Source organism: Notolepis coatsorum, assembly GCF_963971535.1.
Source record: "Notolepis coatsorum genome assembly, chromosome: 17".
NCBI lineage: Eukaryota > Metazoa > Chordata > Actinopteri > Aulopiformes > Paralepididae > Notolepis > Notolepis coatsorum.
Genome location: NC_140181.1, coordinates 11,303,010 through 11,324,763, shown reverse-complemented (window position 1 = coordinate 11,324,763; position 21,754 = coordinate 11,303,010). Strand labels below are relative to the sequence as shown.

The 21,754-nt window shown below is 44.7% G+C and overlaps 1 protein-coding gene across 3 annotated transcripts in view; it reads left to right on the top strand.

Annotated features, from left to right (window-relative positions):
• The window catches only part of mical1 (microtubule associated monooxygenase, calponin and LIM domain containing 1), a 135,160-nt gene that overhangs the window by 67,133 nt on the left and 46,273 nt on the right, over positions 1–21,754 (top strand). For all 3 annotated transcript variants that reach the window (XM_084334061.1, XM_084334060.1, XM_084334059.1), the window contains exons 9-15: positions 1,665–1,922; positions 3,540–3,655; positions 9,263–9,389; positions 10,816–10,903; positions 12,939–13,083; positions 15,163–15,365; positions 21,392–21,501. In XM_084334061.1, the coding sequence (XP_084190187.1) occupies positions 1,665–1,922; positions 3,540–3,655; positions 9,263–9,389; positions 10,816–10,903; positions 12,939–13,083; positions 15,163–15,365; positions 21,392–21,501 (1,047 nt within the window). The remainder of the gene's footprint in view (positions 1–1,664; positions 1,923–3,539; positions 3,656–9,262; positions 9,390–10,815; positions 10,904–12,938; positions 13,084–15,162; positions 15,366–21,391; positions 21,502–21,754) is intronic.

The window sequence follows — 21,754 nt, the reverse complement described above, 5'->3', positions numbered from 1 at the left end:
TTGAGAAATGTAGGTAAGCTAAATATGTGGCGTTGCTACTGCCCCACGGAGCAGTAGCAATATGAATTGCTACTGAATTGAAAATGGGGGACCCTGATGGAAACAAGACAAACGTCTTTCTCAGGTCTGCATCCCCTTAACAATTGTATGTATTGAGCCGTACTGTATTGTACCCATTCTGCAATCTGTTAAATAAAGTTTTCATTCATTCATTCATTCATTCCCGTGCTGTGCTCTGTAGTAACGCCAGCGGCCAACCCACACGGAGAGTGACTGACAAGGGGCACTGGTTCCGCCTCATTAAAACAAACGCGCAAATAGCAATTAATCGCGCCCGTCAAAATCATTGCATTCATTTTAATTATCGCGGCAATTAATCGATTTATTGCTTATCGCGGCAGGCCTACCCTTCCACTACACTACAGAATGTTAACCCTTTCACTGCCACACTACAAAGGGTTAACGCTTTCACTCCCACACTACAAAGGGTTAACATTTCACTACCACACTACAATGGGTTAAAGATTTACCGACATTCGTGAAGTTCCTCAACAAGCAAAGCTCAGGATCTAAGGGGAAGGTAACTCCTGTGATCTTGGTCTCAGACAGAAGTCCCAACGTAAGGGACTCACTCGTGTACAAAGCCAGGTTCAGTGCAGGAAGGAGCCTCTATATCACATATGAAGCACATTTCTGACAGTTTGATTCATGGATTTTCTGTGGGGTGAGGTACAGTTGATGGAGGAGATTATAATGAACCGTACTAATGTTTGTACCGGGCATTGATGGCAGCTGTACTGTCCTGGCGTCTGAATCTGACCAAAGCTGTTCATCTATTATTATCAGGGTATCTGCAGGTTGTATGGTCGTGAAATACGTAGATTTAGCTTATTTAGTGGTATTAAAAACATCTTTAAAAAGTCTTACATTTAAACCTGCAGCTATCCTGATTATTATTCAGATGTGATTCCCATCTCTGGGATGGGACCTGGTTTCTCACACCTGGTTTTTTCGGGGGCCTTCATTCATGACTCTTCCTAATATACGAACAAGTCTCTACTACTCTGCACTCAACACTGCAGCGCCCAAGTTTCAACACCGTTCGATGAACTTGAACAGGAAGGAGGGCCGCAGCGTCTTTGTGGTGTGAATCCAGTGTTTCTTTGAAGGTGCTCTTGGATGAGGGGAGCCAGTTGAAAAAAATAAGGAAGTCCCAGGCACTCTTCATGTATATAAAAAAGCTTTAATAAATCGCTCAGTTCATTTATAGAACCATTAAAAAACACCAACATGTTTCGGCCTCTCTATCGGCCTTCTTCAGGGCATACAAATGTTCATCTTTGTATGCCCTGAAGAAGGCCGATGGAGAGGCCGAAAAACATGTTGGTGTTTTTTAATGGTTCTATAATGAACTAAGCCATTTATTAAAGCTTTTTTATATACAGTACATGAAGAGTGCCTGGAACTTCCTTATTTTTTTCAACACTTTGATGAACATTGTTGCTCAGCTGATAGAGTTGTACCCTTCCTGCTGACTCGTCGTACAGAACCTGTAAGCCGCTTTGGATAAAAGCGTTCAGCTAAATGACTAAATGTATTAAAGGACACATCTCCTGAATAAAACGTGACGGCGTTTCCTCCTCCTCCCGCCCCGCGCGCCGCAGGACCGCAGCGACGCAGAGCAGCTCCTGGCCCGGGACAACGTGGACGAGGAGGCCCTGCGCCGCTACGCCCACGCCGCCGCCCTCTTCTCCACCGGCGGCATGCTGCCCGACCTGGAGTTCTGCCGTAACCCCCGGGGGCAGCCGGACGTGGCCATGTTCGACTTCACCTGCATGCACCGCGCCGAGAACGCCTCGCTGGTGAGGGAGAGGCGGGGCAAGAAGCTGCTGATGGGCCTGGTGGGGGACTGCTTGGTGGAGGTAACCATTTTAAATTTTTTGTTTTCCGGCTGCGACCAGCGGCTCTATTCGGTTGTTAACCCTTTCACTGCCACACGACAGCCGGTTAACCCTTTCACTGTGACAATACAGAAGGTTAGCCCTTTACTACTATCACACAACCGACGGCGATGCTCCATCATTAGCTCCGCTAATGATGCTAATGATGGAGCATCGCCGTCGGTTGTGTGATAGTAGTAAAGGGCTAACCTTCTGTCGTGTGGCAGTGAAAGGGTTAAAGGAACACGCCAACATTTTGGGGTAATTAGCTTACCGTCTTCTCCAGAGAGAGAGACGAGATGGATAGATACCAGTTTCCTCTCTGTGCGTTCAGTAGAAAGCCATCTGGCTGCACGTTAGCCTAGCTTAGCACAATGAATGGAAGCGGACATGGCCGTTTAGCCTTCAGGAGAGGTGTTAGTTGGACAATGCCTAGGCTAACCGGCCATGTCCGCTTCCATTCATTGTGCTAAGCTAGGCTAACGTGCAGCCAGATAGTTTTCTACTGAACGCACACAGAGAGGAAACTGGTCTCTATCTTCTTGTCTCTCTCTGGAGAAGACGGTAAACTAATTACCCCAAAATGTTGGCGTGTTCCTTTAAGTCGTGACGTATTTAGGGCGACAGTGGCTCGACAGCGTGTCGACGTGTCCTTGAGCAAGACACTTATTAACCCCTAATTGCTCCCGATGAGCAGGTCGGCACCTTGCATGGTCGTCTCCGCCGTCGGTGTGTGAATGTGTGAGTGAACGGGTCAAATTGTAAAACATTTACCATTTACGTATCGACCTTCCAATAAACGGTTTCCTGGGGCCAAGCGTCCTGCGTTGGCTGAGGCTCTGGTCCTTTCAACACGCCTCAGTGCTGCGTGCCCCTCGTTGTGTTGGTAGATCCGAGTCATAAATAAACTGTTCCTGGTGCTCCTAGTATCTCCTGTGTGGCTCGGGAGGTAGAGCGGTCGTCTGGTAATCGGAAGGTTCCCGGTTCGATTCCCGCTCCTCTTGGCAGCGTGTCGAAGTGTCCTGCTCCCTTGTGAGCAGGTCGGCACCTTCCACGGTGGCCTCTGCCGTCGGCGGGTGAACGTGTTGAGTGAACGGGTGAATGTGAGGAACAAAATTGTAAAGCACTTTGGATAAAAGCTGCTATATAACTGAATACTGGGAAAGGCCATTTATTATATAGTACCCCTTTAATTTTAAAAGGTTGTACTCTGTTTTCTTTTTTGTCTTTATAATTTGTTATTTCTGTATTATTATTGTTTCTGTTATTTCCCTGTGAAGTTCTGTGTATTGTTATTGTGGTTATTGTGTTGTCTTGTTTTCATGTAAATAATAATAAAAAAAAATTGATAAAAAAAAAAAAAAAAAGCTGTTATATAAATGCACCATTTACATTGTTTGTGTTTATCTGTGTGCTCTTGTGTGATTTGAGGAAAAATAAATGTTGGGTGGATGTATTTTTCACCTCGGGTGCTTTTTAAAGTATTGTCCTTCTCAGACCAGTATCCATTCTCTATGCAAAACGTTGGACCATAATATCTGTCACTTGAGGTTTTTTTCGTTTTTTTTTTTTAACTTGTTGACATTTGTGTTTCTACAGCCTTTCTGGCCCCTGGGAACCGGCATCGCCCGAGGGTTCCTGGCGTCCTTCGACACGGCGTGGATGGTGAGGAGCTGGGGCCTGGGGCTCCCACACCTCAAGATCCTGGCAGAGAGGTGAACTAGCATCATAGAAGTCGTTGTGTTTTGTTGCGGCTCGGTAGAGACTCTAGGTTTGAATCCAAATCAAATCAAATCTAATTTATTTGTAAAGCCCGCAATCACAGGTTAATGTCCCCATGGGCTGAAAAAGTCTTCTTTAAACAAGTCAAGAAGAAACATCACAATAAATCAAGAACAAAATACCCATCATGAAATCCAAAACAACACTCTCAGACATACCCCAGTGAAGGTAAGGAAAAACTCACTAAAAACCTAGCAATAGGAAAAAAGCACCACAGGCGGAGTGGAGGAGAGAAACCTTAGAAGGGCCGGTCAAGGGGGCATCCCCCTTCGTGGATGTCGATGATGGTAGTGTTGCTATGGATGATCGGTGGGTGGAGAATAAAACAGGCGAAATAGTTGGTATGTATGAACATATACATGTAATAAAACACAAATATGTGTACATGCAATAGCAAACTGGGGTACCCGTACTTTTCGGACTATAAGCCGCGGCTTTTTCCCCCATTTTTCGACCCTGCGGCTTATATAACGGTGCGGCTTATATGTGGACCAAACCCGAAAATATTGCTTTTTTTACTGCATTGAAATGTTATTTATCTGTTCCCTTATTTGCTAAACTTAATACAACTTGTAAATGAGTTAATTCTTGTTATTTGTCCGACAGTATTGTGACAATCCCCTCTGTGCACGAACCCTTACATATGGTAATTAAACATTAAAACGCCTGCGGCTTATAGTCCAGTGCGGCTTATATATGTACACATCATTCAATTTAGCTGCTGCGGCTTATAGTCAGGTGCGGCTTATAGTGCGAAAAGTACGGTACATACGAACATTTTTGAAAGATTTTAATAGAATAGAGCTAAGAACAGCAACAACAAGAGAGAAACCATAGGGAGACGAGCGCTAGTGTGATAATAGGATTAAGGCTAAAAATGTCAAGGCTTGGAGCTAAAAATATCAGTCATATTCGGCTTTCACATGAGTATATATTCCGTTCGGATCCATTTGACGTATGGGGGGCGGCGATGTAGAGAGGATCAGCTTGGCCATCGCCACGGGGCATCCAAAAAAATAAGTCTTTGTGCTCTCTATCCACACACTCACGGTTATTATTGAGCATCGGCTGGTGACAACAGAATTTCCACGGCTGGGATAAATAACGTTGACATCTTTATTTGTTAACTGGGCGGCATTTATATAACGGCTCTTATCCAAAGTGCTTTACAACTTATTCACTCGCATTCACCCGTTCACTGAAGACATTCTCACACGATTGGAGGTGGCGACGCAAGGTGCTGACCTGCTCATCGGGAGCAATTAGGGGGTTAAGTGTCTTGCTCAAGGACACGTCGACTCGACACGCTGCCTGGAGGGGAGGAGCCGGAATCGGACCAGGAACCTTTTTACGACATTTCTACCTCCTGAGAAGCCCTTATCTTATATTCTCTTATCTTATCTACGTATATTATAATAACCATCCTTTATTTACAGAAGCCGAGACCCTGACACTGGTAACGTCGAACCGTCCGACTACATGCCAGCTGGACCGGCTACCCTCCCCACTCCTCCAGACCATAGCACCAGACATCCTCCCATTCCTAACTGCAACCATCAACTCCTCACTCAACTCGGGGGTGGTCCCCACCTCCCTAAAACAAGCCAGAGTCACGCCCCTCATAAAAAAAACATCCCTAAACCCTACCGTCATAGGCAACTATCGTCCTGTCTCTCTTCTCTCCTTCCTTTCTAAAACACTTGAACGTGCTGTATCCAACCAACTTACTGCTTATCTCTTACAGAATGACCTCCTAGACCAGGGGTCAGCAACCTTTTTGACATGGAGTGCCTATTTGAAATATAGTTGTAACTAGTGTGCCTCAACAATATTCCATGCATCGTATTTTTTTTTCTCTCATAATCAGGTCTTTTTAATGATAATTCTTACATTATTACATCATTATTGTTATTGTTATTATTAACAATATTATTATGATGGTTGTATCAACCCTAAATCTGAGTTGGGGAGGGGGGGGGGGGTGCAATGCAGACAAACAGCTGCATACAGTGCGACCATTTCACTCACATTTGCCCATTAATTTTTGGACACAGCACACACCATAGCTCCACCTACAGGCCTAATGGAGAACTGTACAAAAATAAATAATAATAAGTTACCCAAACTTAAAAATATTGAGTTCAGTTACTGTGCTCAGTTTTCAATCCATAATAAGTTAACAGAAAAATAAGTACACAACCACATTATTTCAACCTAATAAAACTATGTTTATTGTCATTGTTTTAAGAACACAAGTTGACTTGGTAATACTCACATTTTGAGTAAGAAAAATGGCTTTTAACATGTTCAATGAAATAATAGAAAAATAAATAATAAAATGTGTTGATTAAGCACTGGTCACAATGGTGACCGTAATAATGTTTTTGTTATAAGGCTCTGCAAATGTTACTGAATGATGTAGCAATGTATTTCCAGCTAAATTGAAATAATAAACAAATAAAGGGTTTCAATTAAATATGTGTACTATTGTCACATGACACAGCTCAGAAGCTCAGAACACCTCAGAACACAGCTTCATCTAACGAGGCGTCGCAAGGTTTAAGTTTAACTGAGGCTAACGTTAACATGATGGCACACACAGTGCACACGCAAAGCACACTGTGCTCCACGAGAGAGAGAGAGAGAGAGAGAGAGAGAGAGAGAGAGAGAGAGAGAGAGAGAGAGGTTCAGCACCACATGCACAGTGGACAGCTCCCCTACACATACACATGCCGCGTAATAATAATAATAATAATAATATATGCGCGATTGTGCGTATGATCTATTATGCGTAGAGCCCTGCATATGCACGTTCAAGTTCAAGTTAACATGCAAACCGATGTACAGGAAAATAAACAGCAGCCTACCTGTCGCGTCAGTGTTTTGCCTGGCTGAGCTCCGGTTATTTGGGGGGTGTAATTAGTCACTTTAAGCTGGACACATGCTTCGGAGTGGTCGGTTGTCAATCGACTCCGGGAGGGGTTGAGCACGTACTTCATGTGCGAAAAGATCTGCTCACAGAGGTATGTTGACCCGAAGACCGTCAGCAAAGCCATTGCAACGTTCCGTTGACATGGTGGGGATATCTTTTATCCTTGCTTTTATTGTCTCTTTATTTGGCAAGCCTTCAAACAAAACATATGAGGTACAGATAAAAGCCTATATACGTCGCCATCCGTGAATGGCTTTCCACGTTTTGCAATGCAATGAGCAATGCGATAGCAATTGCTTCAGTTGCGTGTTTTTGAGCGCGCGTGAACACTTTGAGGGTGCTGGCTTGCTTCCCATACCTGGCGACGGCACGTTTAATGGATTCTGCCTTATCCGCCTGATCCTTGAAACTTGTTTTATGCTTAGTCTCGAAATGGCGTTTCACAGATGATGTTTGGCAAACTACATTTTCCAAACAGAAAGAACACATAGCACGGTCCTTCTGACGGTCCACAAACCCGTAATCGTCTGTCCACGAGGGCTGGAATGTGCGAATTTGCTTTGATTTCTTAGCGGGGGTTGATCATGACACTGCACAGAATGCAACCTCAGCACTGTGTGTTACCTGGCGCGACTGCTGCGGGAGGCCGGCGGGAGGCCGGCTACAGCGGAGCACATGGGAACAGCTGATTGCTGTCATAATATAGGGGTGTGCAGAACAGTCGACTTACAAAAAAGAACCTGTGGGAGGATTTCAACAAGAGATATGCGACAACAGTGCAAAACATTTCACAATAATATTTCAAAGCGAAGTAAAAAAAAAAATAATAATAATAATAATAATAATAATAATTTTTTTTTTTTTTTTATGCTGCCCCCCCCCCCCCGCGTGCCTATGGAAATGGTCCCGCGTGCCTAAGCAGGCATGCGTGCCTAGGGTTGCCGACCCCTGTCCTAGACCCTAATCAGTCAGGCTTCAGGACTGGTCACTCCACAGAGACAGCCCTCATTGCGGTCACAGAGGCACTTCACTTAGCAAAAGCGAAAGGCCTCTCCTCTGTCCTGATTCTCCTAGATCTATCTGCAGCCTTCGACACAGTCAACCACCAGATCCTCCTCGCGGCCCTCGCAGGAATGGGAGTGGCTGGCTCTGCGCTGACATGGCTGTCATCATACCTCAATGACCGCTCCTACCAAGTGTCATGGAGAGGGACCCTGTCGGCCACCCGCCCCCTGCGGACGGGTGTCCCCCAGGGCTCGGTTTTAGGACCCCTTCTCTTCTCCCTCTACACTAAATCACTGGGTAACATTATCACGTCTCATGGCTTCTCCTACCATTGTTATGCCGACGATACTCAACTCTTCCTCTCCTTCCCTCCCTCAGATATCCACGTCTCTGAGCGGATCTCGGCCTGTCTGTCCGACATCTCCGCCTGGATGACGACCAACCACCTCAAACTGAACCTAAGCAAAACAGAATTGCTCCACCTGCCGGCCAAATCCTCCCCCCTGACTGACCTTTCCATCACAGTCGAGAATGCAGCTGTGACCGCGTCCCCGACCGCCAAGAACCTTGGTGTTGTCCTCGACGACCAGTTGAACTTCTCTGCTCACATCGCAGCGACAACCAGAACCTGCCGATTCCTCCTGAGCAACGTCAGAAGGATCCGCCCCTTCCTGACAAAAGAAGCCACCCAACTCCTCGTCCAATCAACAGGCATCTCCCGCCTCGACTACTGCAACGCACTGCTCGCTGGCCTCCCGGCCACTGCCACTAAGCCTCTTCAACTCATTCAGAACGCAGCGGCCCGCCTGATCTCAAACCTACCGAAGTCGGCCCATGTCACCCCACTTCTTAGGGAACTGCACTGGCTCCCCATTGCTGCACGAATCCGCTTCAAGGCCCTCGACCTAGCATACCGTGCGGCAAAGGGAACCGCTCCCGCCTACCTCCGGTCAATGGTCTCTAACTACACACCCTCAAGACCCCTACGCTCTGCATCTTCTGGCCGCCTCAGACCTACTCCTATCCAAGCTCCGGGAGGGTCATCAAAGAGAAGTCGCCTATTCTCAGTCCTTGCCCCACAATGGTGGAATGAACTACCCACCCCAGTTAGGACAGCCGAATCCCGTCCAATCTTTCGCCGTCGACTAAAGACTCACTTCTTCAACCATTATCTGAAAAAAAAATAAAAAAAAAATCTAACCCTAACTAACCATACTGTCATGCACTTGTCCTAATAAAGTCAAGTCAAGTCAAGTCAAGAGTTTTAATTGTCACGGCATACAGGTATACAATGAAATGCGGCTGGTCTTGCCTACACCTAACCTACACTGTAACACGCAACACTTTGATGAACATTGTTACTCAGCTGATAGAGTTGTGCCCTTCCTGATGGCTTGTCGTACAGAACTTGTAAGTCGCTTTGGATAAAAGCGTCAGCTAAATGACTAAATGTAAATGTAAATGTAAATTATCACTGACTCGCACAGACTGGCTTGCAATACAAACATACAAGTTTACAAGAAGTCGTAACAATATCTAGTTTTGTTTGCTCCCAGATCTGTCTGTTTTTATAACACTCTCTCTTTCTCCTCGTGATCTACAGGGAGAGCACCTACCAGCTGCTGTCCCAGACCACCCCGGAGAACACCAGTAAGAACTACACGGGCTACAGCATCGACCCGGCCACACGCTACCAGCACATCAACTTCTCATCCATAAAGACCACCCAGGTCAGTCTGCATCCTTTATTTACTCTACTAGAGATTAGCTGCACTAATCTGTCTGAATATACCTGCATGTAATCCTTCTATATACCTACTTATACACCTGCATATAACCCTGTATGATAGCATGTACAATAATGCTGTATATGGTATATATATATATATCCACACTTGTCTGTACATACCTGCATATAATAATCCTTTTTACATATCTGTAGATACTATATTTATATCTGTTAGGGGTGTAACGGTACACAAAATCCACGGTTCGGTACGTACCTCGGTTTTGAAGTCACGGTTCGGTATTATTTTCGGTACAGTGGGGGGTGGGGGGGGAGGAGATACAAAAAAAATCGCTTTTCATTTATCTATTTATTTAACTGTATTAAACAATATAAAACGAATTGGCCATAATTGACTGAGCAAACTAATGCTTACTGCTGTAACCTACTAATAACACTTAAGTAAATCTGAAGATTCGGTGCACAGCGCGTACTGTACCGGAGGACCACATTGAGGCGGTACAGTACGTATCCGCGTACCGTTACACCCCTAATATCTGTACATATCTCTTACCTACTCTTACGGTAGTTACTCTGCTGGCCAGTATGACTCACTACCATAGTGTCTTTAAACCTGTTGTCACTGTACATATTAATACTACTCTGTACATACATCTGATTAGTACCATTACTCGGTAGTGCTCATTTATATATATTATTGTTTAATCACCTGTACATTTGTATACTACTAGCTCCCAGATGTGAATGTATGCAACAGTGAAGCAGGGTGTTGCTGAAAAAGAGCGTCTGTGCTCAGAGAACCCACTCTGGTTAAATAATGGTTAAAAAAAAAAGAATAATAATAATAATAATAATAATAATAATAATAATATTTTGGAAATTTTTCAGTTCAGAGTTTTTATTTGCCACATGGAATCAATACAGTCATAGTTTCTTCATTACACAATCATAAATATCATTCCATGGACAAAAGGAGCAGGAAGAAGAATACATCTTATAGTTACCTGCCCCTTATTCCTAAACTAAACACACAATCCACAGTTAAACAAGAAAAAAATTTAATAATAATAATAAAGAATAAAAGAAAGAAAATATCTCACTATTCAGATCACATTTGATTTTCATACTGACTAAATTTTTTAAACCTTTTTTTATTGATAAACACTATTACATCCCTTAAGCTCGCTATGGAGAGAATTCCACATCTTTACACCAATAACTGAAGGACACATCTGTTTAAGTGTAGGTACGTGCAAACTGATGTTTAAAATTGTATTTCCTCCTACTAAATGACCCGATACCAGTACCCTGTTTTTACCTGAAGTCAGACGGATATGTGATACCAGTGTCTGTATCGGTGCGTCCCCAGTTCATGGTTTCTGAACTGGATTGTGTTCTGGTCCCGGCAGGTACAACACTTGTATGACGTCACAGATCACAATCACTCCGGTCAACCAAGCAAGAAACAGAAGATCAGGTCGTCTTACCTGCGCCAAGGTCAGTAGTTAAGTCATCCTTATATGGGCACGGACTTTGCATGTATTATTGTAAGGTACTCGGAAGGAGCAATACTGTAAACAGTACTGTATGTTATCGGTATAATACAACACTCTACCAGGGTATCTGCGGGTTATTGTGGGGCGGCGTGGCTCAGGGGTAGAGCGGGTTGTCCAATGATCGAAGGGTTGGTGGTTCGAATCCCGCTCAAGCCCATGTCCATCCCACTGCCGTTGTGTCCTTGGGCAAGACACTTAACCTACTTGCCTCGTATGAGTGTGTATGCATGTGAATGAATGTTGGTGGTGGTCGGAGGGGCTGTAGGCGATGATTATTCTCCTCGCTTCCGTGAGTCTGCCTCAGGGCAGCGCTGGCTGCAATTGTAGCTTACCACCACCGGGATGACTGTGTATGAACGAATAATGGACTGTGAAGCGCTCTGGAGTCTCTGGGGTGTCATGAAGAGCGCTATATAAATCCAATCCATTATTATTAAAAAGTCTTAAAGTATTGGATTCATAATTCTCAATTTAAGGCCTTAAAAGGTATTAAAAAGTCTTAAATAAAATTTGCACAGGTATTAAATGGTAAATGGGGCATTTTTATACAACAGGGAGTTCCGACCACACATTGTGATTGGTCGAGAGCGTTCTAAACGGTGAGTATATTCATGATATGCTCAGGGTTAAATCACCATGAATATACCACTGCGCTGCCTTTAGTTTCAACTGCCATTCATCAAACGGAAACTGTGTCAACATGACCTACTCCGCGGACAACGTTGCGTTTGATTTAACGTACCCGTTAACCATAAACAAGTGGATAGATAAAGAGGACGGCCCAACTCCCAGAACTGTCCAACGTGCTGATCCCCCAAGGTGCTGATGACTTTCTCTGACTTTCACTTAATTAGTTTGCGTTGCCAAGCCTGCTGATAGCCTGCTCCATTTGAAATTCCATAGCAACGTGACATCTTTAGGAACTATTTTTCGACGCCAAGTTCACTGAAATCGATATAAAAGACCCTAGAATTGTCTGTATTCATCCTATATTTTTCCCGACTGTGCAATCTGTTGTATAAAAGCAATAATACTTTACTTACTTTTTTTTTACTGTATGAAGCACACACTCGGGGGCTCATACAGAAACAAGCATTTCATCATAAAGTATTCTGTATTTTATTATGACGAATAATAAACAAACTTGAAACTTAATACATGAGAAGCCGTGGGATGTCATGAATATTGCCACGGCTGTGACGTGACTCGAGCTTCGCTCTCGTGCCCTGCGGGCGCATCACAGCCGTGGCAATATTCATGACATCCCACGGCTTCTCAAATATAGTGTTTTTATCCAAAGCGCTTTACAATTCTTTCCTCACATTTGAACCATTCACTCGCACATCCACACACCAATGGCGGAGGTACCAACCTGCTCATCGACGACTGCTCTACCTCCCGAGCCACTGTTGCCCCTGTTATTATAAAATAACTGTCGGGAGATGAAATAATATTAAATATATGAAATGTTTCTGTATTCAAGTGGTTGTTTTTTGCGGGGCTACCGGGAGCTTGGTGCGTCTGGCGAGAGCTTGTATGGAACGCGCTGGAATTTAAATTGGCTCACTACAGCCGCCAGTTCAGTGTTGCCATGTGTGTTTATTTATTTTTGCTAGTATAATCGTGAAATTGGTATTAAATTTTGCTCTAAGTCTTAAAGTGGTCTTAAAAAGTCTTAAATGTAACTTGTTGAAACCTGCATATACCTAAACACACACAATTCACACTCGAATGAAGTTTCAAGTTTGTTTTTATTTGTCACATATACAGTAAGGTACATTACAGTGACATGCTTGGTTCTGTATGAGCCTCCTGAGATTGTGCTTCATACAGTAGAAAAAAGGTTTAAAGAATAAAGACCAAACACTATACAAAATACAGTACAAAATGCAAAAATGAGCTAGCGATGTAGTGCAAATGAAAATGATGCGTCGACTAAAACCACTGAAGAACGTCTCCCTGCTCTGCCCTGGTAGGTTCTGTGGGCTTCGAGGAGCTGCTGCGCTGGTGCCAGAAGCACACAGCTGGGTACGACCGGGTGAAGGTGAAGGATCTGACCCAGTCCTGGAGGTCCGGTCTGGCTCTGTGTGCCCTCATCCACCACTTCAGACCCCAGCTCATGTGAGTCCGTCACTGGCCTGCTCCCAGCTTAACCACGGTGGAGGCGGATAGATGGAGATGTAGATAGACAGGTCTTTATTGCCATGGAACTTGACTTGCGCACACACACACACGCACGCACACACACGCACACGCACACGCACACACACACACACACGTGCACACACACACATACACAATACAGGTTGGTGAAAGTGACAGGGCAGCTACTGCTGGAGCTTAAATGGTTAAGTGCCTTGCTCAGGGCCACCACAGTGGTGCATGCCAGTTCTCTAGTGGCTAAGTCCTAAGTTTGAGGCGAAGTATGAGCCTCCTCTAGTTAAGGCTAGGTTCTGGTCTGAGCCTCCTCTAGTTAAGGCTAGGTTCTGGTCTGAGCCTCCTCTAGTAGTTAAGGCTAGGTTCTGGTCTGAGCCTCCTCTAGTTAAGGCTAGGTTCTGGTCTGAGCCTCCTCTAGTTAAGGCTAGGTTCTGGTCTGAGCCTCCTCTAGTTAAGGCTAGGTTCTGGTCTGAGCCTCCTCTAGTTAAGGCTAGGTTCTGGTCTGAGCCTCCTCTAGTTAAGGCTAGGTTCTGGTCTGAGCCTCCTCTAGTTAAGGCTAGGTTCTGGTCTGAGCCTCCTCTAGTTAAGGCTAGGTTCTGGTCTGAGCTTCCTCTAGTTAAGGCTAGGTTCTGGTCTGAGCCTCCTCTAGTTAAGGCTAGGTTCTGGTCTGAGCCTCCTCTAGTTAAGGCTAGGTTCTGGTCTGAGCCTCCTCTAGTTAAGGCTAGGTTCTGGTCTGAGCCTCCTCTAGTTAAGGCTAGGTTCTGGTCTGAGCCTCCTCTAGTTAAGGCTAGGTTCTGGTCTGAGCCTCCTCTAGTTAAGGCTAGGTTCTGGTCTGAGCCTCCTCTAGTTAAGGCTAGGTTCTGGTCTGAGCCTCCTCTAGTTAAGGCTAGGTTCTGGTCTGAGCCTCCTCTAGTTAAGGCTAGGTTCTGGTCTGAGCCTCCTCTAGTTAAGGCTAGGTTCTGGTCTGAGCCTCCTCTAGTTAAGGCTAGGTTCTGGTCTGAGCCTCCTCTAGTTAAGGCTAGGTTCTGGTCTGAGCCTCCTCTAGTTAAGGCTAGGTTCTGGTCTGAGCCTCCTCTAGTTAAGGCTAGGTTCTGGTATGAGCCCGTCTGAGAGTTCAGAAGACGCACTTCCAGCTGGATGGTGCTGGTTGTGGTTTTCGCCAGTAGACTTTCATCCAGTGTAAATAAGTTCCTAATGAGGCCTCGTGCTACTGTACTGTACTGTACTGTACTGCTTGATGAGGAGATAATACTGTTGTTTTGACCCAGTTTATGGAGGCAATTACTTAACTGTTGAGATGTTTACATTGAACCATCTGAACATAAATATCTTTACATAAGATGTTTACATTTTATGGGGCTTGGCTATGGATCGTGAAACGGACCGAAATGGCAAAATACAAATAGTTAAATAGCTGGACAGATGTATGTACAGAGATGCAGACATTGTGAATATTTTACTGACTTAATTCTGATGTATCGGTATATTAGGTGAACGTATTCCTTCAGTGCACATAGGCTGTTTTTAATTTCCTGCCCCTTTTTAATTCAACTGAATGTACAGCAACCAATCAGACAAACGGTACACACATGTTGACAGACAAACATTGTTACCCAGGTAAATGTGATGATATACTAGCCTTACCCAGGTAAATGTGATTATATACTAGCCTTACCGAGGTAAATGTGATTATATACTAGCCTTACCGAGGTAAATGTGATTATATACTAGCCTTACTGAGGTAAATGTGATTATATACTAGGTCATGCCGCTCCAGCCCTAGCCCATATTATACAGTACATACGTCTCCTACCTTCAGTTCAACTCTATATAGATGGTGTTGCTGGAATTCCGTTGCTAGGGGAACCGTTTGGAACCCCAGTGTAATTTCCTGCCGGGCTAAATTGCACGAGCAAACATCGCGACAGGAAGTAGACTGGCGGGTCCATTAATTTCAGAATGTTTACGTTGTGGAGCTGAAACCGTCGTCTGTATTCACCCCGGGACTCTTCCCCCCCCCCCCCCCTTCCTGTGTCGCCGTAGAGACATGTCCTCGCTGGACGAATCCAACGCCGTCCACAACAACCAGCTGGCCTTCGGTGTCCTGGAGAGAGAGCTGGGTATCTCGCCCGTCATGTCCGCCAGTGACATGGTGAGCCGCCGTCAGATTGACAAGCTGTCCATGGTGCTCTACCTCACCCAGGTGCACGACGCCTTCTCCACACCTACCAAAGGCCCGGTCACAGGTAGCGGCACACAGTACTGTATTATTATTAGATTAGATCAAGTTCAAGTTTTGTTTTACATGTACATAAAAAAAAAATAGATGTAGTGCAAATCCTTTAGTAATAGATCAAATATGGTGTAGTGTCTAAAGTGAAGATTAGAGTAGATTCAAATGTATTGTCATCATGCGGCACAAGTACAGTACAACGAAAAGAGCTTTGGCCTCCAACCAGAGTGCAAATGTAACAGTAAAGTGCAACAGTAATATACAATGTACAGGTGATTAAATTGTGTATAGAATATATAAATTAGTAATAGTGTTAATCAGATGTATGTACAGTTGTACTATTAATATGTACAGAGCAGGGCTGAACAGTGCGAGATATATGTTGCACGTGCTACAGCAACATCGGTCTGTGCGATGAATGGATTTACTTCAGTAGCACTGGTGCGATAGGCATTCGGTTCATATCGATACTTTTTGAAAATCCTGTGGCAGGTCTCATTTCCGCCCAAGCGCAGCTCCAGCCATAATATATAGCTCCGGCAGCTAGCAACGTTCGGTTCATATCGATACTCTTATTTTGAAAATCCCGTGGAGTCGTATCCGCTCGGCTCCACAGCCAGACTTTAAAAGTCTGGAAGAGGTAAAAAAAATATTCTAATTATATTTTCATTACCTTTTTGGTAAAAAAAATATTCTAATTATATTTTCATTACCTTTTTTGAGTTGATCTAAATGTTACTGATTGTGTTAAATGGGCTTATGATATCGTCTCATATCGATTGCAGGCACCTGCATCGTATCGTGGCAGATATCGGCAAATATCGTATCGTTGTCCAAAGAATCTATATCGTATCGTAATGAAACTGGTGATTCCCACCCCTAGTAGAGTCCATACATCCAACACCAAATCCCATAATACCTTACACGTAACGTGTCTGGCTGTGTGACGTCAACTTGTCAGCATGAAAATGACAGCCAAACATGGCACTGCAACTAAATAACACAAATACAATAGGCACATTTGTCACTGTTACAAATATAACACGTTTTATACTTGTGCTACAAGATTTTGGCCTGTGCTACAAAACTATCAACCTCTGTAGCACCAGTGCTATGTGCAAATAAAGTTAACGTACAGCGCTGCAGTGATACAGGTGTAAAGACACTATGGTAGTAAGTCATACTGGCCAGCAGTGTAACTAGTAAGAGTAGGTAAGGGATATGTATAGATACAGATGTAAAAAGGATTATATGCAGGTATGTACAGGCATATATATATATATATATATATATAAACTAAAAGGAGAAAAACCTTCAAAGGAAAGAAGGGACCGCACACTCCACAGGACTCGTTTTTGCTTATTTATTGTTTGCACAACGCGTTTCGCTGTCGCTTCCTCAGGTGAAGCGACAGCGAAACGCGTTGTGCAAACAATAAATAAGCAAAAACGAGTCCTGTGGAGTGTGCGGTCCCTTCTTTCCTTTGAAGGTTTTTCTCCTTTTAGTTTATTTATCTCTCTTGCGCTGACCTGCACCTCCAGTCGGGGTCCAACCAGATGTGCACGAGTCCTATCTAGTTTAATATATATATATATATATATATATATATATATATATATATATATATATATATATATATATATATATATAGCATTATTGTACATGCTATCATACAGGGTTATATGCAGGTGTATAAGTAGGTATATAGACGGATTATATGTAGGTATATCCAGACAGATAGAGATAAATAAATATAAATATATAATTGTATATATACGGTATGTACAGTATTATTGTAATTTGTACATGCTATCATACAAAGTTATTTGGGTAGACTATAGTATGAGGTAGGTAGTTATTATGTTATTATGATTACAGTGTAGGGCAGTTGTAGACCGTGAAAGCTGCATGTAGGTATTAGGGCTGACCCCTATTAGTCGATTAGTCGACTGATCGGTCGAAAGGAGCCGTAGTCGACTGGCCAACCTCTTAGTCGAATATATATTAAAAAAAATTACAAAAAATTTGTAATATATATATATAATTTTTTTATCATTATTTCCAAAAGAAAAGAGGCCTAGAAGCGTGGCTAACGCCTAATAGCACGCATACCAGAGGCTAACTGCCTACGAAACAGGCACAGAGGCACTGAAAGAGGATTTCACCGTCTAATGAACACACTAGACTAGACAAATATCAAGATGTATCCATCAGTGGACCAATTGCATGCTTTTGCAGAGGACAAGAAGCCTTCAGTCGACTCCTTCAGACATTAAGCACCCCCCACAGCCCAAATGGAATGATACATTTAAAAAAAAAATTAATAATAAAAAATAAAAAATACTATACTTATTTTTATTTTTTTATTTTTGGCAAATTTTGGCCAATCCTAGTCGACCATCCAAATCCTTAGTCGGTGACAGCCCTAGTAGGTATAGATGAGTTTAGGCAACAGAGTTCAAAGTGTTGAACCCGTCGATCTCCAGCACAGCGTGTTGAAAGGTTCCATCCACATCCTGCACACAGGTGTTTTTTTTCTTTTATTTATTTATTTATGTTTTATATTTATTTCAATTGTTTGTGTTTGTAATAATGCATTTAAAGGTGCACTGTGCAATTTTGGGAAAGAGATTTGAAACTCGGAAGTAAAAAAAAAAAACGATAGTGTATATTTTCAGATTGAAGAAACAAAGCGTCCCAGTTAGACTTGTGTCGGCGGAACCGCTTTGGAGGCAAGAAATCCACCTGGGAAATTGCTGTTTCACTGTTGTGGTTTAAACTGGCAGGATCCACAATTTGATTTACACATTCTAGGCTTATGTTTGGCTCAACGTGCCCCAAAATCATTTTGTTTTGACTTAGGATGACATCAAATATAATAATTTTTAGAATAATTACATGTATAAGTAAATAATATTTCTAAACAAATAGCTGGCCCCTCCCAAAAACTGCATAGTGCACCTTTAATTTTTGTTTTGTGTGTGTGTGTGTTACGGTAACGGCCATGCTCAGTGTTACGCGTGTGTTTATAGTAATAGTCATGCTCCGTGTTGTGTGCAATGTGTGTGTGTTTGTGTGTTTATAGTAATAGTCATGCTCCGTGTTGTGTGCAATGTGTGTGTTTATAGTAATATTCATGCTCAGTGTTGTGTGCAATGTGTGTGTTTATAGTAATATTCATGCTCAGTGTTGTGTGTGTGTGTGTGTGTGTGTTTATAGTAGGGCTGACCTTCGGAAAAAAGAATCTTCGATAAAAAAAAAAGCCGTCATTTGAGGCTTTATAAAAGCAGCATAATGAACACAAATCTGTCGGTGCCGAGTCCGACCTCGTCTTAAATAACAAACAGCATTGCTTGTTGTAGTTAACAAAGAGAGGCAGAGTTGATTTTGCACAACAACAAAAAATAAGGAATAAAAAAAGAAAATACATACCGGTGTGTATATATATATTATTTTTTATATACCGGTATTCGAATTTTATTTTCATATTCGAATCCCATGCCCATCAAACAAAGCTTCGAAGTATTTAAGACAGCCCTAGTTTATAGTAATAGTCATGCTCTGTGTTGTGTATGTGTGTGTGTGTGTGTGTGTGTTTATAGTAACAGTCATACTCAGTGTTGTGTATGTATGTATGTATGTATGTATGTATGTATGTGTGTGTGTGTGTGTGTGTTTATAGTAACAGTCATACTCAGTGTTGTGTATGTATGTGTGTGTGTGTGTGTGTGTGTTTATAGTAACAGTCATACTCAGTGTTGTGTATGTATGTGTGTGTGTGTGTGTTGTGTGTGTGTGTGTTTATAGTAACAGTCATACTCAGTGTTGTGTATGTATGTGTGTGTGTGTGTGTGTGTGTGTGTGTGTTTATAGTAACAGTCATACTCAGTGTTGTGTGTATGTGTGCACACACATGTAGTCGATCCGAAGAGGCGACGCAAGACGTTACATAAGTTAACCCGGTCGCGTTAGCGTTAGAGCCAACGCAGCACAATCGCCACCATCACCTATTATTATTCCGAACCGGGTCGGGCGGGTTTGTCCTCTTCTCCCCCCTTCTCTGTGAAACGTGCTCGGTGTTGATCTGCAACACATTATAGCGTCGTCGCCGTCCCTTTAAGAGCCACGCTTACCCACCCCCCCCCCCCCCCGCCCGCCCCGCTGGCTCTGCCTGCACCCCCCCCCCCCTGCACCGAGCAGCAGCAGTCTGGAGCGACACGGCGGCCGCGAGGACATGGCTCGTCAGCAGCGGCAGCGGCAGCAGCAGGAGGCTCGGCTCGCTGGGACCACAGTGTCCTCCTCCTCCTCCGCTAGGAAGCAGCGCCTCCTCCTCCTCCCTGAAGAGGCTGCTCGTTTTGTCGCAGAAGGTAGTCGTTATAGTCTGTGGGTGTGTGTGCCCTGGAGGAGGACCGCGTGCCTCTGCAGCGTCTGTGTGTGTGTGTGTGGACTGTGGATACTATGTGAGTCGAGGTGGGGGTGTGACATTACGCGCTCCTGTTCTGTGTGTGTGTGCGCGCGCGCGTGTGATGCTGCATGGGATCCATCCACACACACACTGAGGGATGAGCAGGCGAGTCATGGTCCGTCCTCTCTCCTCTCGGCCCGAAGCAGCAGCAGCAGCAGCAGCAGCAGCGGCGGTAAGAAAGACTCGAGCGTCGCGGCGGTTTGCGGACCGATACGTTTCCGATGCCGAGGAGAGTTTATTATGCGGTGCCTCGTGGCTGCAGACACTCCTCTCTCTCTCTCTCTCTCTCTCCCCTCTCTCTGTCTCTCTCTCTCTCCCTCTGTCTCTCTCTGTCTGTCTGTCTCTCTCTCTCTGTCTCTCTCTGTCTGTCTGTCTCTCTCTCTCTCTCTGTCTCTCTCTGTCTGTCTGTCTCCCTCTCTCTCTCTGTCTCCCTCTCTCTCTCTCTGTCTCCCTCTCTCCCTCCCTCCCTCTCTTTCTCTCTCTGTCTCCCTCTCTCCCTCCCTCCTCCTCTCCCTCCCTCCCTCTCTCTCTCTGTCTCTCTGTCTCTCTCTCTCTCTCTCTCTCTCTCTCTCTGTCTGTCTGTCTGTCTGTCTGTCTGTCTGTCTCTCTCTCTGTCTCTCTCTGTCTGTCTGTCTCCCTCTCTCTCTCTGTCTCCTCTCTCTCTCTGTCTCCCCTCTCTCTCTCTCTCTCTCTCTCTCTCTCTCTCTCTCTCTCTCTCTCTCTCTCTCTCTCTCTCTCTCTCTCCTCTCTGTCTCTCTCTCAGCTCTCTCTCTCTCTCCCTCTCTGTCTCTCTCTCAGCTCTCTCTCTCATCTCTCTCTCTCTGTCTCCCTCTCTGTCTCTCTCTCAGCTCTCTCTCATCTCTCTCTCTCTCTCTCTCTCTCTGTCTCCCTCTCTGTCTCTCTCTCAGCTCTCTCTCTCTCTCTGTCTCCCTCTCTCTCTCTCTCTCTCTCTCTCTCTCTCTCTCTCTCTCTAGGGAAGGACACGGATTGAAAAAGGCAGCTCTTTGGGTTGTAACCTTATCTGAGTGCTGCTGAGAGAGAGAGGAGGGGGGGGCGCTGACAGCTGACAGCTCAGGAGTTTTCCTGGAGATTGACAAGTTGGATGGAATCGTCGCAGAGCTGCCGAGGCTAAGAGGAGGAGAAGGTTGTGCTTTCTAGGGTATCGATCGACTGATAATAATAAGAGATGTAGTCGGGGAGGGAGGGAGAGAGAGAGCGGCAGGGGGTGAAACGATGAGCACCTGGGGTAAAGCCGCCTTCTTTCACGTGTTTGCTGCGGCTGTGCGGAGATCGGGACGTCACTGTGTTAATTAGTGGTTGTGTGTGTGTGTGTGGTGTGTTAAGAGGACGTTTTAATGTCGCCGTGTGTTGGTGTGATGCATTGTTATCGTGCTTATATCCGCTTAATTAGCTCCAGTGCCTCGTTGGAACTACGGAAGGTCTCTTATTAATGTATGACTGCATTTTACAATGTTCATAATATCCCTCGCCTGTTTTTGTTGATGCATGTGGACATGAATAAATTATTTGTGTGTGTGGGTGTGTGTGTGTGTGTGTGCGTGTGCGTGCTACAGAACCTGCGAGGGAGCTGGTTCTGACCACCAAGCCTCTGTCTTTATCCCGGACCCAGTCGACCGTCTTCTTCCTCAGCAACTTGAAGCACAACTCCCTGCAGAGACGCAAGGTGAGGCCAGATGGGCCCGCATGGTTCTGGGGGTCAGGTCCAGTGGTGCTGGGGGGTCAGGTCAGTGGTGCCTGGGGGGGTCAGGTCCAGTGGTTCTGGGGGTCTGGTCCAATGGTTATGGGGGGTCAGGTCCAGTGGTGCCTGGGGGGGTCAGGTCCAGTGGTGCTGGGGGTCAGGTCCAGTGGTGCCTGGGGGGGTCTGGTCCAGTGGTGCCTGGGGGGGTCTGGTCCAGTGGTGCTGGGGGGTCAGGTCC